The sequence below is a fragment of the Dendrobium catenatum genome, unplaced genomic scaffold (assembly GCF_001605985.2).
Source record: "Dendrobium catenatum unplaced genomic scaffold, ASM160598v2 fragScaff_scaffold_621, whole genome shotgun sequence".
NCBI classification, from domain to species: domain Eukaryota; kingdom Viridiplantae; phylum Streptophyta; class Magnoliopsida; order Asparagales; family Orchidaceae; genus Dendrobium; species Dendrobium catenatum.
Window position 1 is genome coordinate 15,749,925 of NW_021319083.1, and position 18,895 is coordinate 15,768,819.

At 33.1% G+C, this 18,895-nt stretch overlaps 1 protein-coding gene across 1 annotated transcript in view; it reads left to right on the forward strand.

Moving 5' to 3' along the window:
- Positions 1–1,757: 1,757 nt before the first annotated feature.
- The window catches only part of LOC110114689 (agamous-like MADS-box protein AGL9 homolog), a 28,116-nt gene continuing 10,978 nt past the window's right edge, over positions 1,758–18,895 (forward strand). The window contains exon 1 of the mRNA XM_020847641.2: positions 1,758–2,043. Coding sequence (XP_020703300.1) covers positions 1,859–2,043 — 185 coding nt within the window. The 5' untranslated portion in view covers positions 1,758–1,858. The remainder of the gene's footprint in view (positions 2,044–18,895) is intronic.

Sequence of the window (18,895 nt, forward strand, 5' to 3'; positions counted from 1 at the left end):
TTTCTATAAAAAGTTAATATAAGATTAATCAATTTACACATGAAACATAAATTTTAAATCTTATATACCAATGTAGGCTTTTCTTCTCTCATTAACTCATTGTTGGTCCTCCTGCCTCTTGTGGGTATGACTATGCAATTTAACATCGGTTAGCTCTCTTCCCAACAACTCTCTTTGCAATACACTTACATTAGAATGCATAACTAAACAAATTATTAAAATATTTTAAAATTTCTTACCAAATGTAACATGTGCTCAATATATGGAGGGAATTACCTATGCCCCCAACATCAAAAGCTCAATTCTGTTTAATCCGGCCCCTACTGGCATAATATGGGCTGACTTTCCTGTAGTAGATGGGGAATCTACACTTAACGAAGTCACCTTGTGTACTTAATCGGAAGCATGAATTTCACTCAAAGGAAAAAAAAAATATTGAATGAGCTTCAATAAATAATATCATACAAATGTCACACTTTGGATCGAATATCTTATCTTTTAGAAAAAAAAAGTCAAGCTTTAGAAAATAGACTCTCCCCTTTTTGCGACAAGATATGTATTAAGAAGAGAGTTTTTCATTATAAGCGATGAGTCTAGATGGCTACCCTTATGAAGACAAAACTCTCATGAAAGTTGAGGCCTATCATATGTGCCGACTTAGTTAAAAGAAATAAACGATAAAAAATGTTTGGTAAAATTTGAAAATTTTCTCAAATTGGAATATCTTTAGATAATTTTTATTCAATTTGTTCACATACATTTTCTATTCAACACATTTTAGATACTAATTCGATCAAATTAACTTTGATGCATTATTTTAGTGTTCTTTTAGGTTTCACAAAAGAGATGAAAAATAGGGAACCAAATGCATCTCTTAAATCACTTATTGTGAGCTCGAAGCGAATAATATTGTTAAAATAGATCAATCCAAGTGATCAATTAGATTAGACCAAACTAATCAATAGCTATACCAATCCTTGCATCCGAAAAATAAGAGGGCAAGGCTAAAGACCATCACAACTTATTTGTCTCTACGTCTCTAATTTTATTAATAAAATCATAAAAATTCTCTCATATTTTTTCTCTCTCTCTCTCTTTTAATTTATAATTTTGATAGTTAGTCTTAGAAGGTCCGGATATCACCTACAAATAAATTTAAGTCCAGCAATGAATTTATGACTTAAATTTGAGGTTAAATTCTCAATTTAGTTAAATAATTGAAAGCTTTGACTCCAAATCTTAAATTTATGACCTAAATTATCTATCCCAATCCCCATCAATGCTCCAACCCACTCAATGAAATCAGCCACCTAAGTTGTGGGACCCATTCCAAACCATTTCGAGCAAACCCCGGGATCGGGTACAAAGCTTCAAACATGAGACACGGAGGCCAATTGTGTAATATACCATCCGAAGAAGCGTATCCGGCTTTCTTATTTTTTAATCACGAGGCGATCCATGATTAGGTCACATGATTGTACGTAGCGGGCAATTTGATCGGTCATGCCCCATCTACTGATCGACACGTGTCCTTAAATTCTTTAATATCCCGCTCGGTTCGTAAGTTTTCCACTCCGATCTCCACTATTTAGATTTCTAAGTTCTTTCACCGCCCACAAGACGACGACAGATCAAAAGGTGAAAAAGCTAAGGGAAATGGGAAGACTTGGGGTAACGAAGGGAGAGGGCCCTCTCCCTCTTCATATTTCGCTTTCTCGTCCTATAAATAGCAAAAGGGAAGGCCTCATCCCTACCCCTCGCCGGAAGCAAGCCCCGTTTTTGCCTCTCGTCTCTACTCCTCCCTCTCCATCGATCGTCGGCGGCTTTGAAAAGTGAGAGAACCAGACGAGAGTAAGAGATGGGGAGAGGGAGAGTGGAGCTGAAGCGGATTGAGAACAAGATTAACCGTCAAGTAACCTTTGCCAAGCGCCGTAACGGCCTCCTCAAAAAGGCCTATGAGCTCTCCATCCTCTGCGATGCGGAGGTCGCTCTCATCATCTTCTCCAACCGCGGAAAGCTTTACGAGTTCTGCAGCAGCTCAAGGTATACGATTAAGAAGCATTTTGCTTTTATTATGCCTTTCGGATTAAATTGCTTCGTTGCCGTTTTGGTGAAAGGTGGAAAAAAGAAGGGAGCAGATCAGCTGAGAAAAGAAACTGATAGTATTCGGAACTGGTTTGTCCTTTGTGCTAGCCTGATTCGTTGCTTATTTTTAGGGTTGGTGCAGCGGGTAATCTTAGCTTTGGTCGTGTTTTGCACTTTGGGGGTTAGAATTGTGGAAGAAAGGTAAAAGTCTGTTTTGCTTTGGGAGAGCAACCACTAAGAAGCTTGGAAATTATAGATTGAAGACACGTTATGTTCTCTACTGATTTAGGAGTTAGGTCTGCTAACTTTTAGATCCCTGTGTGCTTGCTTTCGTGTTTTTCTACAAAAAAATTGATCTACTTTTTATAGCCAAAAATTAAGCCTGTCTTGTTTCTTTCCTTGTCTCTTTCCTCCTTGATTTTCATCTAAGTTCCATTTACGGGAGTGAACAGATGAATACTTACCGAGCCGGGAGCATAACGATCGATCTGCTTCACATACTCTTGAGTTTTAAAATTATCCTTGCTTCCATCTCCCTTTTCTTAATTTCAGGCTAAAATTTCTCTCTTGAACTTATGGGGTTTGCTTTGAACAAATAATTTAATCAAGAAGCTTTCGGTTATGCTGTTTTATGAAGTGAAGGCAGGCAGGCCAAGATTAATCTCTTTACCCTATAAGATTTTCCGGGATAGTTCTATGTTTAAGAGGGGCCCTAGGATTGTAAAAATTTCGTCCGCGGCATTAAAAAAGGAAAGTGATATTTATGCTTCGGAAATCCTATGCCAAACTGAAATCTTTGCATGGCTGCTTATAGGCTCCGCAGTATTTGTAGTAACATCTCTTAAATATGCTTCCTATTATCATTTCTATTTTTCTCGCTTTTCTCCCCAGGTATCATCAATAACTTCACTATATCGAAATACACATGGGAAATCGAAATCTCCTCTTTTTGTTAGTCCATGCAAGAATAGATCTGACCTTGCAACGGCGATACCCTTCGTATCATATATGTCAACGGGTTCCGTGTTTTGGGAAAATAGACCAAAGCATTAATCCCTCAGTCGGTAGAGTGCCTTGCTTATAGGAGTTTTTTTTTTGTAGCCATAGGAGTTAATTTAGGTCCAGTTACTCTAAAGGGTTAATGGATTGCCTTGCAATTAATGATATTGAAAACAAAACGATTTACGCTTCCTGTCGATCATGCATCGTTAGAACATCTCTTTGGTTTTTACGCTTTTTGTTCCGAAATAATCTCATACTTCTTCCCTTTAAATAGGAGGTACAAAGGAATGTTAAAGTAGCAGCATTACCTCTAGGTATTTAGTTGTATACTTTAACCTATAGTTTTCTAAATATAACTTCTTTTTTTTTTTTGTAACTTAATGCCCTTATATATAATACAGCAATTCCGGAAGGCTTTTGTTGAATTATCTTTACATTGCGAGATTATAGAAAAAGATATGGCAGAAAATCTTAAGATTTTTCGGCTAAAAACAATCATAATATCAACAAACATTGTTGAATCAGTAAAATTGGGATCGTTTAAGCAAGCCACCATCAACGAAGTCACCGCATAAAGTTCAACAAATAATACCCGGACGGCATGAGTTTTTCAGTTTACATGTAAGCCCATTTACTTTTACAATTGCATATATAATTTCATCAAAATAATTCAGAATAGTTGAAATTAACCTCACACTCAAACAATTTATCTTCCAATGATAAGAATAAATCTAATTATTACTTATTTCAACTCAAGAGGAATCTAAACAATCCCCACCATAAGTACAAATTTTGCATTTATTCAAAAATCTTGAAGTCAAATCAAACTTGTAACATATATGTGACCACCAATATCAAATACCTATCTAACATACATATGTACTAACTATAGTGGCTCAAGGACCGGTGAGCAAATACTTGCAAATATGTTAGTTGTTAGTGTTAGATGCACTTCGAATGCCACAGATACTTGCATGAAGGAAAAATCCAAATTTGATGGAAATTAAGTATAATTACAATTTAATATTTAAGAGACAAATTTGACATATGCACTCTTATAATGTGATTCATGATAATTAATCATGAAGTATACATGCATAATTATAATAAATAAAATCACAAGCATTGAGATAGACATTTTAGAGAGTAGTACATATTCCTACATATCAACGGCGCTAAATAACGCATATTATTGTCTATAGCATTGCGGAGCACACTTACATTATTTTTAATGCAAGGCCTAACTAAGCAAAAGATAGTGTGCTTTGTGTACGCTATATCACATATGATATGCTTGAATTTATTTTTCTAGTTTTTCCTTTTTTAAATCTTTGGTTGATTAATTTATTTAGAGTATTCGTATGAAAAAGAAAACTTTGTTGAAGGATAGACATAGCATAGAAGAAGATTATCATTGCTAAGTTTAACTATCATTGAAATATATTTGCATAGCCTTTTGATGCAAGTTTTTAATATGCTCAATTAATACCACATTCAATTAACATGATATTGATAATATTTTTTCTCTTATGTTATTAAATTTTTTAATAAGCTATTCATGCGTCTTAATGTATCATGTTATTTTGAATAAATATACACCACACTATTTGCTATGCATTATTACTCCATAGCTTCGTTATGCTATGGTGTTTTATTAACTATTGACAATTATTGGCATACAAAGAATTATTATAATGAACCTATGACTTAAATTTATTATACTTGACATTACATATATGAATGACATTATAATAGATCGCAAAAACTCAATATGACCATATTATGAATCAATAACAGAATATAAGTGCAATGGTCTGATCAATTCAAATTAAATTATATTTCCATATTAATTATATTCATATATCCAAATAACTCAGAGATGAAATACCAATGGCTATCCCTAAAAAAATACTCATTAATCTAGCTATAGTTAAAAAATGGTGTGAAACCATGCAAAAATTTGAAGTCTTTATATGTCATAAATATACACATTGATGATTACAAGGAAATAAGACAAGTAATTTACCAAAGTTACATTTTGATATTGTCAATATGTTTCATAATAAAAGTTTTAAAAGGTGTCGAGGTATTAGATTTGGCTTAAGTCAGTAAATCCGCCGGAATATCTCTGGCACAAACTACGTTATTATTTAGGTACCCCCTTGAAGACCTATACACGTCTTTCTTGACGATTTGTCTGTAGTGAATGATAAAAATTAAAGTCATCTTCTCCTTGCTCCATCTATAAATTAGGACATCTGCATCCCACCAAGAGTTCATAAGCTGGATAAGCTCATAATCAAACATCATATATTGATATACACCTTGAAGCAACACAAAAAAATGATAGGATAATGATGGACTTGCTCAGTGTAGAGAGAATTGAGAACAACAATCCCACCACACAATAGAGTTTCACATTTAAAACATGAAATAAAAGCTTTAAATATCGCATAAATAACACCAAACACACTAACACAGTTAAGACAGAACAGCACAAGGACCACCCAAAGCTTTAAGCAAACCATACTCCCCTCAATTAACAACACCATACACACCAACACACTTAAAACCACCCAGCAAAAGGAATCCATATATAAATCAGGACACAAACCACATGAACGAATAAGCAATGAGCCCAAGGAAGACAACAAAATATAAAACACCAACATCAACACCCATCATCCTTAAAGAAGAAACACTATGAAACCCCCAAACCTTCCCATATATAAGAATAGACAACACAAACACTAACATAAATAAATAGCATCAGAGAAAGACCAAATCAAATAAGAAATCCAAGAACAAAACAAATACTAATGGAATCCAATGAAGACAAGTAAAAAAGGAAATAGAAATTGCAAACCAAGCACCAAAGAACCAAAGCCAATCCCTAAACTAAGCACCCCATACCAACAACCAAAAAACAACAAGCATAGAACAAACCAACATAAAAATTAGCAAAAAAATACCAAACAACACCTTAGCCACAAAGAATCAAAGGCCCAATACCAAATAACAAACCAAATGGATGAAAAACCAACAAAAGAACACAAACAACAGAAAGGATCAAGTATTTTGAATATAAGGCAACTCAGACTTATCCAAATTAATTAAGCTAGCCTTTCACTATATGAGGTAAATTCATAACATTAAATTCCTGATAAGCAACAAGATGGAAACTAAATTTAGCCAACTAATATATAGAAGAATTAACTTCGTTCCCATTGAATATGAGAAGGATAAAAATTCAAATTGTTGAGGGATTAATGCTTAATTTTTCTAATAAGATAAAAATTTTGAGGGCTACCAGAAACCACATCATTAGGGATATAAATAATAAGCATAGCATCAACTTCAATCCAGACATTCACAACCCATAATCTATAGCATAGATCTAACCCATAGGACAAGGTCATGAGCTCAGCAGTAATAGCTAGCATTACGTACATAAATTTAAAGGACCAGTAAAAGCAGCTATAACATTACCAAAGTGTTTCCTAATAATACCTCTAACACCTGCATAACTGGCACCAATAGACCTATCAAAATTTAATTTGCAATAAAGCATAGAGGGTTTAACCCACCTCACGTTCAATTCTATCCAACATATCATAAACCCTGGAAACGTTATAAATACCCAAATCAACAACAATATCATATATAAGACTTCTTAAAGTTAGTAAATGAGATGAGATTCATAGAGTATAACTACAAGATTTTATTTCTCAATTTGGCAATGATGCGACTGACTTCATCTTAATGTCATTATGTTTAGAATCATTTTAGCCATCCAAAGGAACAACAAAATAAGGATAGGCAATAAGTTGAAAATATGACGTTTAATGGGACTATACCAATACTGTAAAATAGAAGACACATTACTATTGCTGCTAAAGTCACCCATATTAGCCAAATAAAAAAAATAATTCTAGACTTTTTAATTGGGCAATATCCCCATTAACAAAAACATGATTTACAATTTCAATATTAGAACAACATTGATATTTCGAGGGTACATTAAAACCTTTTTTTATCACCAGCTCATCAACAAGAAGAAAATCATAAATAAATCACAAAAAAAGAATAAAAGTAATCCTAAAAGTAATCCACACCTTCTTTAAAAGGAAATCATCTGAAGTGAATAACTTAAAAAGAATCTTATCCTCATGCATATGTAAAGGAATCATCTTAATAATATAAACTAAAACAAGAGGAATAACATCCATCATCCAATAATTTGTTAACACACCAATTCCCATCCTCAATAAAAATATTAACCTTTTTTGTAGGGTTTAGGATTTAGGGTCAAGAGTAAGAATGGACACTTCCCTATTATGAATTAAGAAGTTTATTCATAGCATTAGTAATCTTAGAGAACATATTTAGAAAAAAAGCAACCACCTAGCTCTGCATGCAAAAGTATATTGACAACAACACCCAATAATAAAAAAATAAGTGAGGCACCTAAAAATAAAATAGTGGAAAACATGCATCTAAAGAAAAGTAATACAAAGTCCTCATTTTACATTATTAATACTAAAAGGTAAAAATATATCTTAATAATCTAGATTGAATCTATAATGAAAGGCTTGTATGATTTAAATTATTGCTTCATCGATAAAAAAATTATTATCAAGAGTGCAATTGAATTAGCTTCTCTAAATCCCCTTCCTCTTGGTACAATCATAGATCATTCAATGACACTTTAATGAAAAAATTATAAAAAATTTATATAATAAATATTTTTTGTTCCACTAAATAAAGGTTATAAATATATCACATTCTCATGCTCATTAAGTACTATGGTTTTCTCATCAAACTATGTTAATGAATTGAGTTTAAATTAGTTAATTTTATACTTAAAATTATTGTTCTTGAATAAATTAAATTTGGAATCAATTTTAAATAATTTAAATTCATCAAATTTTAATCTCAGATGGACTTTTCTAAACAACCAAAAGGTCTATTGAATTTATTACGCTTGTTGCTTATATTTAGAAATTTCATTTTATTATTTTTAAGAATTTTTGCATAACATAGGTATTTGAGTTCTAATCATTGTATAACTATATTGCATATGATTGGGACTCTATTTTGTATCTAGAATATTTATAATAGAACTCATTTTTTTCAACCCCCCAAGTACCTTCTTACTAGTTGTATTCTCTAATGATCCTCCTATATTCTTCTTTTCATCTTCTCCACTTTCCCCTCCATCAAAGTCACTCACAATTAGAATTCTTCTCTTCATTGACAACATTAATGAATTTCTTCTCATTATTATCGTCTTTGTGACTGCTGAACTTATTCTTCTTGTCCTTTGATAATGTAGCTGTTGGTTCTAGCTTCTTTTTGAGTGGTTTAAAGTTGAATATGATGAAGTACTTGTCAATCTTGTAGACATATTCTACCAATTTTGGTGGGCCAATTATGCCTTTCACCATCACTTCAAAGGCCTTCAAATTAGACTCAGCTGCCTACACTACTTTGCATCTTCATAATCCTTTTCCCAATCTTATATGTCTAGGTTTAGCAATGCACAACTTTGGCACATATAGTTAATTCTCTATTGGGTATCTAGGATATTAATAATAAAACTCATTTTTCTTCAACCAAAGAACCATCTTGTTAGCTATCCTGCCTCTAAAGAACCTCTGACCTTCTTCTCTTTTGTCTTTTTCCATCACACTATCAAATTCAACAATTTTTTCAACATTAGCCTTCTCATCATTAATGATGTTAATGCTTTTCTTCTCATTTCCATCCCCTTCCATAACATCAAGCTTGCTCATCTCGCCCTCTAATAATGTGGCTGCTTTTTTCAAATTCTTTTCTATTGGTTTGGAGTTTAATTTAATGGAGTGCTTATTAGCTTAATTATAGAATATACCTATTCTACTAATTTTGATGGGTTAATTATTCCTTTCACCATCACTTGAGAGGCCTTTATATTTGGTTCAGCCACATATATTCCTTTCATTTGTATAATCTTTTTTTTTTGTTCTCTCATATGCAAGCTTTATAATGCATGTGGATGTCAAGCATTAATAAATATCGGCAGCACTTTCTCCTCTAGCTTATGTTTTTTTTAGTGGGGGCATGAGCCCTTAGTGCCCCCACTATAGATTTTCTTATGTTCTTAAATAAAGATATAGTATTTTTAGGCACCTTATTGTATCATTTATTTTTTCTTATACTCTTTCTTCGAAGCAAATAATTCATGCTTGTCTTTAATCACTCCATCAAATTTTAAAAATTTGAGTCATAATAAGTCAGATAGTCCTCCAACTCTAAATTCAATTCACTTATCACTACATGACATGCTTATCTTCAATAATTCTTAAGAAAGAGAAAGAAAAGATTATCACTAAAAGTGATAGCTATTATTTTTAGTGGCTAATAGTGCAGTTTGAAATCACATATGAGGAAGTTATTGGCATTATTAAGATCACCCATAATAATCACTTCCTTCTACAAAAAATTTTCAAAATAGTCAAGGGTAATAGCAAGAGGTGCACTTGTAAGGTTGATAAGAAAATCAAAGAAAAGAGGAATAATAGGAGGTATGCATCACCCTCCAAAATATATCTAAGAATGTGCAACCATGGTTTTTCAAATTTGGATATTGATCTAAAACATTAATCTTATAAGACTAATCCAAAGATTGTGATTCTAATAAAGAATGATCCATATTAAGCACCAAAATAAGTAGTATAAAGTCTAGTATTAGAAGGCCTCAAAAGTTAGTACATATGGAGCTGATTATATCAATATATGATACCAACATATTTTTTGAGGTATAAATCATAGAAAAAAGACATTGAGTGGGTATTCCTTCATAATCAAATGAGCAGGGAGGATCCATATGAAAAAAATTTCATAATATGAAGATGACTTCATTTCTACCTTTATACTGATGAGTAATAATAGGTTATTAAACCCAACAAGTTAGCACTTCAACTAAAAAATTTCTTAGATGGACAAATCTATCGTATGCTTGAGCCATTTAAGCCTAATAAAGCTCAAAAGTTTGTTAAGCTTGAAGTTGGAGTTCATATGGACTATTAAGGTGCTCAAGTCATAAGAAGGCATTTTAGTCATGTTTAAGATTAGGACTAGGAGCTATTCACAATAACAAGAGCTTGGCCTTGAAAGTGAGGATAACATCTGATTGAAATTTCATGCATATGAAGTTAATTATGTTGATGTATAACATACGTATTACAGTTTCATCTTTGCAATAGCTCATTATAGAGATGATAACATATGCTTGAAATTTCATACATATGAAGTTAATTATGTTGATGTATATCATAAAGAGTAGTATTTCATCTTTGCAATAGTTCATTAGTTCATTATAAATATGGCATGAATGTGTAACATACTAGTGATGGAATAAATCTGTTGCAAAAAATATAGAGATTTTTAATGAAATGTTATATGTGTCACAAATGAGTAAAAATTTTGACTCAAAATTTTGTGATGAATGATAGCATGCTGCAAAGTAAAAACTTTTATGACAAGCAATCATATTGGTCACAATTCCATTCAAAAAGTTCTATGGATAGTTGTGTATCATAAATTTGTTATTTAGTAGTGAAGGTATAAACACATAATCCTCATATTGAATGGAAGTAAGAGATGGCTCCTCTTAGATATGGTCTAAGATCAAAATGAATAAAATAAGATTTGTTATTATGACCAAACATTTTACATGTGAGATAATATAAAAAAACCTCTTTAAACGTGAATTTTTGCTAGAAACCATCATTTTCATCACAAATCCAAATTTCATTTTCAAACTTCTTAGTGACATCCAATTCAACAAGGACTATATATACTAATAAATAGCCTTGAAAGTTTGCACTTGCTAAATTAATATGGAATGGTTTACAATAAGTAGCACTAAAAGAGTAATGAGCTTAATGATTAATAAAGTGTGTAGCGATTTGGAAAAGTCAAACCCAACTATAGGAATTGGAGGGTCTTCTATAGAATTTAATTTAATTGACTATTTATGCAACTTCAAAGAGCCAGACCAAAAACATTGTTTATGAGAGAGTAATTGATATAGTATTCGCATTTGTGACTCTCATAAGGATGTTATGGTTTTGTAGTGAGTCACCACCTTTATTCTCTATATCATTGTTAAGGCCGAAGATGGTGTTTGTCTAGCATCCCCATTCTCTCATCAAATTTCTCTTATAGCCACATAAAGTCCTCATTCTAGTCAAAGCAAGCATAAAGGACACTTAATTTTCAATCTTAATGATCAATTTAAAAAGTCAGTTGAGGTGCTCTTTTACCCTAGTATTAGTTAATGGTGCCTACAACCTCCTTTCTTTAATGCTTTATTCTTGATATGGATCCCTCATAATGCCAACTTCCCCTTTATTAATTTCTTTGTTGAGCCCATTTTGGGAGTCATTACCTTTATAATCAATGGAGAGGATCCAACACAACATCCTATCAGTGCTCCTTCTCTTGATGCTTTGAGAAGCTTTTTCTTTCATCCCTCTCTTAACTTGGACCCGTTAATATTGAGAGATTATTTGTAGTAGTGTCCTAAACCTACCTCTTGTTTGATTACAAAAATTATATTTGTTTAATAAAAATCAAGACATTTTTATATAATGATTAAGAGATACACAATCTTGTTGCTAGGAATTGTATGTTAAACACATGTTTTAACTCTTATGAAAAATGAGGATGATTATCTTAATCATTTTTTTAATTATTACATGAATGGTTTGGTTATGAAAATTCTCAAATGATGACAATTTGATGTAATAAATAATCTCCCATCATCCCTATTTAGATCTTTGTCCCTAGTTCAGAGTTCACTTTATGAATTAAAACATGTTGCTCTCCTTAGGTTAATATTTAGTAGACCATTAAATTTCATCTAGTTATAATATCACTTTTTCAACCATATATTGCAAATATTTTAATTGAAATGGATAATTCTTATGCATTTAGAAGGAAGTTTGGTTTGGATCTAATGCTAATGGTAACATATAGAAAGTGAAACTTTAATGTGTTTTTTTTTTTTTTTTTTTTTTTTTTTTTTTTTTTTTTTTTTTTTTTTTTTTTTTGCTTTTTTTTTTTCAAAAATGCCCCCAAAATTAGTGTTCATGCTAATAAACATATTACGTCTTATATGCAACATACCAAAAGCTACTACAAGTCTACAAAGCTACTCCACCATGATTGATAAAATCGTCTCATCACACCCATTATAGGTTCTGCCGCCCTCACCCTCTCCATTCATTCAAAACCTTTCATTTCATCTCAACTCTTGGAATGTAACTATTTATAACAACCAAGTATATTCCCTCTACCACTACTCTAGATATAGATTTACTAGCTAAATGTTTATGACATGGAAGAAATAAATGATTTATGAATACCTTAGTTCTCCCTTTTTGTTTTTGGCATTTACTCATCAGTTTTTGTTGACTTTCTTCCTAATCAAGGCTTCCATCTTCTCCTCTCCCTCTTCCAAAAGTAAGTAGTTTTTTTTTTTCTAGAATGTCAAACTCGTGGACATGCCTTAACCTAAGCTATTCATGGCATGTTTCTCATCACCTCTCCATTGCATACATGCATGTATCTTCTTCTTCTTATCTTCTTCTCTCACAAAGAGAAAGGTTGCCTACCTACTCACCCATGCACCCATCTCTCCTCCTTGCATTCGCACATAGATGACAAGGCCTACCATCCGCTTCCTCTCCTCGCCTTCACATGTAAAGATGGAGAGTAAGGTTGCACACCACATCATTACCATCTCACCTGATTCCAACTCTACTTCACATAATTCCATTCTTGCATTGCCTAACATTGTTGGGACCTCACTAGTGAGGTATGCCTCTTCTCTTCCCCATGATGCCTGCTCGGGAAAATTACTAATTCTACCACTTGTACCACCATATTAGATTGTCATGAAGAAAGTTTTCTATAACAAGAAGAAGAAGAAGAAGAAGAAGAATACATAGCATGATGAAAATTTTCTATTCTAACAAGTGAAAATTTAAATGGCTTGTCCTAAATGTGAATTTCCTATTTTTTAATGACATAGAATGTTTATCTTAATTGATGGAAGATGTTGCTCTAATTTCAATATTGGAAGATGGGTTGATGTTATGAGAAAGTGATTTCGATAATGATTTGGGGCCACTAAGAACAAAAGTGATTTGAGGATGCCATGATTTTTTGCAAATCAAAAAGAGAAATTGAGGGAAGAAACAGGCATAGTTAGAGGGAAGAGTTCTTATAGCGAAGAGGTAAGGATGGTGATCATTATGTACCTCAACATACCTGAAACATAAGAAAAGCTTGTTTACCCCAACAACAAGAATAGGTTGAAAGAAGATGATTTAGTTTGAGACAAACACAAGAAAATCAATTAAAATTTATCATAATTTTTTTCTCAAAATATTTCAAGAAAAATGCTAATTACCGGAGGATTTTCGATGAAATATTTCCAACAGATTTATGACGGATTTTCTAGTGGATTTTAAATTTTTTTGGGAAATAATCATATATTTATAATTAAAAAAAAGAATTAGCTGATTGGCTGACAAAAAAATTTCATCAGAAATCTGTCAGAAATGTGTTATTCCAACGAAAATTGGCCGAATTTCAACGAAAAAGGCTGTCGGAAATTAACTAATTTCCTATTGTGAAATAAATCCAACAACTCTTAATTACATCTTAATCAAAAAATTGATTAAACTCTTTCAAGTAAAAAATTTTCAACAAAATATAAAAAAATTTGAACACATTCTGACTTTGAAATGTTTGGAATGGTTTTTCTAACTTTTTAATATAATTGGCCTCTTGTATGCATACTCTTGGAAATTCATACAAGGCTTTTGCATATTCTGTATTTCTACAATATAATGTGATTGCGAGTCCTTAGTTCTTTTATGTTATTTTAATAATAAGGATTATTTTAAATATCTTATATTTCTTGTTTGAAAAGAATCTTTCAACAAATAGATTTTACCTATTGCCAAATTCCAGCATTTTTATGACCATGTTGACGATTATCTTATGAATATTGCTCGGAAGTCATTGTTATTTTAACTTATAAAAGAAAGAAGACGTGTCAAATACCTTAAAGAATGTCTATTGTAATTATTTTCTTTAGAAGCCCTTTCTCTCTTTTATGACGAGCAATTTTATAAGTGATAAATTATTTTGTGTTTATCAAAATTTTAGCCTTTTGTTTGCCACATTTATGATTATTTTGTTTTCTCTTACCTACATAGTTTAATTACATGTTTGTTCCTATGATGTGGGAGGAAAAATGTGCAACTATGTTCATAATACATAGCTTCACATTTCACTTGGAACAAGCATATTTCATGAACATGAATCTCATAAACGTTGCTAGCATTGTTGGTTAAGGTAGTAGCATTGTTTATTTATAAAATTGCTTTGTCTTGGATATTTTTTTAGTAGTAGTTGTGCTTGTAAAATAAATGGTGTTTTTTAAACCTATGGCTTATTTTGTCTCTTATGTTTTCAACAATTACATAATTATGTTCTAAGCTTAAATCTCCTCAGGAACTATTAAGTCATGCTATATTTATATTTTTGAATAGCTCGTACGTATGTTCTCCTGAAAAGGAAAAAAAGTGCAAATCCATTGAGCATCTATTTATGAAAGCAAGCAACACTACGGGAAAACACGCGAATACCGTCAGACTTTCCGGCGGAATATTTTGCGTCGGTAAATACGGCGTTAGTACCGGCGCATAATGCGAAGGAATTATAACGGCGTTTTTTCCGACGCATAGTGCACCGGAACATTTCCGACGTCCAATGTGCCGGTCGTAACGTCGGAATATACCAGCATTTCATTGGTACCGGCGCACTTTACGGTGGAAAATGTATGGCGCACTTACCGGTGGAAAATACGACGGTCATTTTAAACTCAACGACTTGTAACCGGCTCCAAATGCGCCGGAAAATCCACCGGCGAAAGCTCTATTTCCGAATCCGAGCTCGTCTTCCTGCTCATTTCTCTCGCATCTCCGTGGTTTTCCTCGTCGTCCAGCGTCGCTCACCGTAGATCGATGTCGCCGACTTGTGTTGACGATCACCGGACGTCGCCAACGATCACCGCATTCGTCACCAGGGAAAGCTCTATTTTCAACCACGAGTTTCCGCCTCCCTCCCATCGCCTCCCTCCTGTCGATTGTAAGTCGCCTCCTTAAGTTTTTTTTTTTTTTTTCATGTAATTTATTTTTAGACATTTGATATAGGATTCATATTGTAGATGTTTTATGTTGAAAAATTTTGCAAAATCAATTTGAATTCATGCCGGGTAATTCTATTATGGAAGCCATACTTTTTTTGAGAGGTTTGATGGAGAAATATAGAGAGAGTAAGGAGGATCTACATATGATTTTTGTTGATTTAGAGAAAACATATGATAAAGTTTCAAGAGTAGTGCTATTGAGAGTTCTTGCAAAAAAAAAAAGTTTATAACGCTTATATTCAATGTTTTTTTGTTTCTAAACTTTTCAAAATCAATTTGGATTCATGCCGGGTAGGTCTACTATGGAAGTTATACATTTATTGAGATGTTTGATGGAGAAATATAGAGAGAATAAGAAGGATCTACATTTGATATTTATTGATTTAGAGAAAGCATATGATAATGTTTCAAGAAAAGTGCTAAGGAGATTTCTTGAAAAAAAAGAGTTAATAATGTTTGTATTCAAAACATTAAAGATATATATGCATGAGCTATTACTTGTGTTCAAAGACAAGGTGGTTTGACCAAGTATTTTTCTATTTTGTCTGAATTACATCAAGGATCTGCCTCAAGTCCATATCTTTTTGCTTTAGTCATGGACATTCTCAATAGGCATTTGCAAGAGGATGTACCTTTATGCATTCTTTTTGCTGATGATATTCTTCTTGTTGATAAGATTAGAGAGGGAGTTTAAGGTAAACTTGAATTATGGAGGTCAACTTTAGAGTCTAAATGTTTTCGCTTGAGTAGATCTAAAAGTAAATATATGGAGTATAATTTTAGTAGCAATCGCCTTAAAGATGAGATTGTAACTTTTGGCGATCAAGTCAATAATAAGAGTAGACATTTTAGATATCTTGGATCTATTGTTCAGAGTGATGGTGAAATTGAAGGGGATATTATCAGCAGAATTCAAGTTTGATGGTTGAAGTGGAGGAATGCATCGGGCTTATTGTGTGATAGAAAAGTCCCCCTCAAACATAAGTGAAAATTCTATAAGATGGTGGTGAGACTTGCAATGCTTTAATGTGCCAAATGTTGGCCATAAAAAGAGAATCATAATACTAAGTTAAGTGTTGCAGAGATGAGATGCTTAGGTGGATGAGTGGCTTGACCCTTTGAGATAGGATACAAATTGAACATAATTTTCTACAATCACCATAATGATTTCCTTGCATTGAATCACCTACGACTTTTAGCTTTTTCTTGTGTTAAAACACAAGGTGGTTTGACAAAGTAATTTCTTATTCAGTTGGATTGCATCAAGGATAAGCCTTAAGTCCATATCTTTTTACTTTTGTTGTAGATGTTCTCACTAGACATTTACACAAGGTCCGGCGCAGTTACCGCCTTATGTTTTTTGCTGATGATATTCTTCATATATTTCACCACCTATTTCACTATCACTAGAATTCTAATGTTAAAAACGTCGGAAGACATTGATCGACGCGCACCAAACCGGCGTACAAAAATCCAACGGAAATGCGCCGGAAACCCAGGACTTCCGTCGGATTTTACATGTTATCGGCGGATATTGTCCGCCGGTAATAGCGTGTTTTCCTGTAGTGCAATTGATAGAAGACTTTTCTTCCTTATTTGTGCATAAGAGATTGAGTATTGAGGATCTATTCATGAGAATTAGTAATTGGTATTTGAATTTTGGTCTCCTCAAAGAATGCCAAAGTGCTCATGTTTGGATCTCATTCATGCACCTAAGGATTCACCTATTTAACTAAAGCAATTCTCTTTTATATTACTTCAACTTTTAACAAAGTTTTTATGCACTATTGCAACTATTACTAACCTTTTAAGACCATCCATTATTTTGATTATTGTTGAAGTTAATGTGTTGTAGGAATTTCTTACACTACAAGAAAGTCAGCAATTTGTGGTGGACTTTGTGATGAAATTCTTTTCTCTAAAATTAGGACGGTTTTGCGATGAAAATTGCTGTATTTTTTTGCTAGATTTGCGATGAAAAATCCGCCGCAAATTTGTATCAAATCCGACGTATAAAAACCATATCTAAATAGTGGCGTGTTGCTCATATTTGTGATAATTGTTATATTTTCTGTGCATGTTTAGAGTTTAGGGTGAAATTTAGTAAATATAGAGGGGAGGTTGCCAAATATTTTTTTTCAAATGCTACAGATTTTCGGCGGCAAACTGGCGGTTTGGCCGCACGTAACGTCGATACAGAATGACCAATCATAGCTGTCGGAAGTTCACTATACTAGTTGAAAATTACCGGAGGTTTGCCGATGGTTGCCGACTGTTATCCGGCGATAATCCGGAGGTTTAGTCGACCGTAATTCCTTAGGTTGTGATCGCCGGTAAGCCGTCGGTGTTCAACTGGCGATGATCCTACAGTTTGGCCGCGGGTATTACCGACGGTTTTGATAGTCGGTACGCCGCCGGTAAATAACCGGCGGTCACTGGCGTTACGACTGTCAGAAATGACCGGCGGTATGAGCTGACGAAAAACTTCCGGTTTCAAAAACCACCGGAAAAAGATTGCCATAAGCCGTTTGCTACGCGGTTTTTACTGGTGGTTTTTGAACCGCCGAAAAGCCGCCGATTTATTACAAAACGGCCGGAAAGCTTATAATAACCGTCGGTAATGTTTGAATTTCTTGTAGTGCACGAGGTTGTCAAACTGATTTTACATGTGATGTTACACTTCAATTGAAGATTGCTATGGAAAATTGAATGCAATGACAATAACTCATAAGAACTTTATGTGGATCTTGGGGTTGTTCAAACTTCAAAATTCTTATATTTCAATAGCATTTGATGTAGGAGATCCCAAAAAATTTAGGTTCTTTCAATCTTATAAAAAATCTATTACACCAATATGGCTACATGTATTATGATTTCATGAATGATCTGAGATTTTTCAAACTTGGAAAAATCCTACTATAGTTATGGAGCCTCCTTATAACATACATTCCTTAAGGGTCAAACTCAACCAAATTTAAAAATTTCTATTATGTGAAACGTGAATCTTCATAAGGTTTTGCTAGGATTTAGGATCCTTTGTACTTCAAAAAATTCATGCCATAGTTCTAGTTCCTAAAAGATTTTAACTCTTACATTATTGGGAAATTCTCTCTATCGATGGAAGCTCTTAGTCTGAAATCTTGAATGATCAAAGTTGAATTATTTCTAAGATTGCCCCACACAATTTATCGGAGCTTCTCTCAGGATCTCCCAAAAGATTAAGGCTCATTTGGACCTAAGTAAATCTTATATCCTAGTAGAATGAATGAAAGACATCCATGTCCTTTTCTTGGAACAATCCACATTATTACTCATAGTTATCAACAACAAACAATATTAATTATACCCACTCATTATCAAAATATAATTTGACAATACCACTCTTAATATGATCCAACCAACCTGATGGTAAGTACAGAGGATGGCTCTGGTGATTGGTAGTGGTCCCATGGTGATGGTTTAGTGATAGTCTCCGACAATGCTTTTTTTCAACAAATTTAATATGCATAGTTTTAGATCTTTAATGCACAATCACCG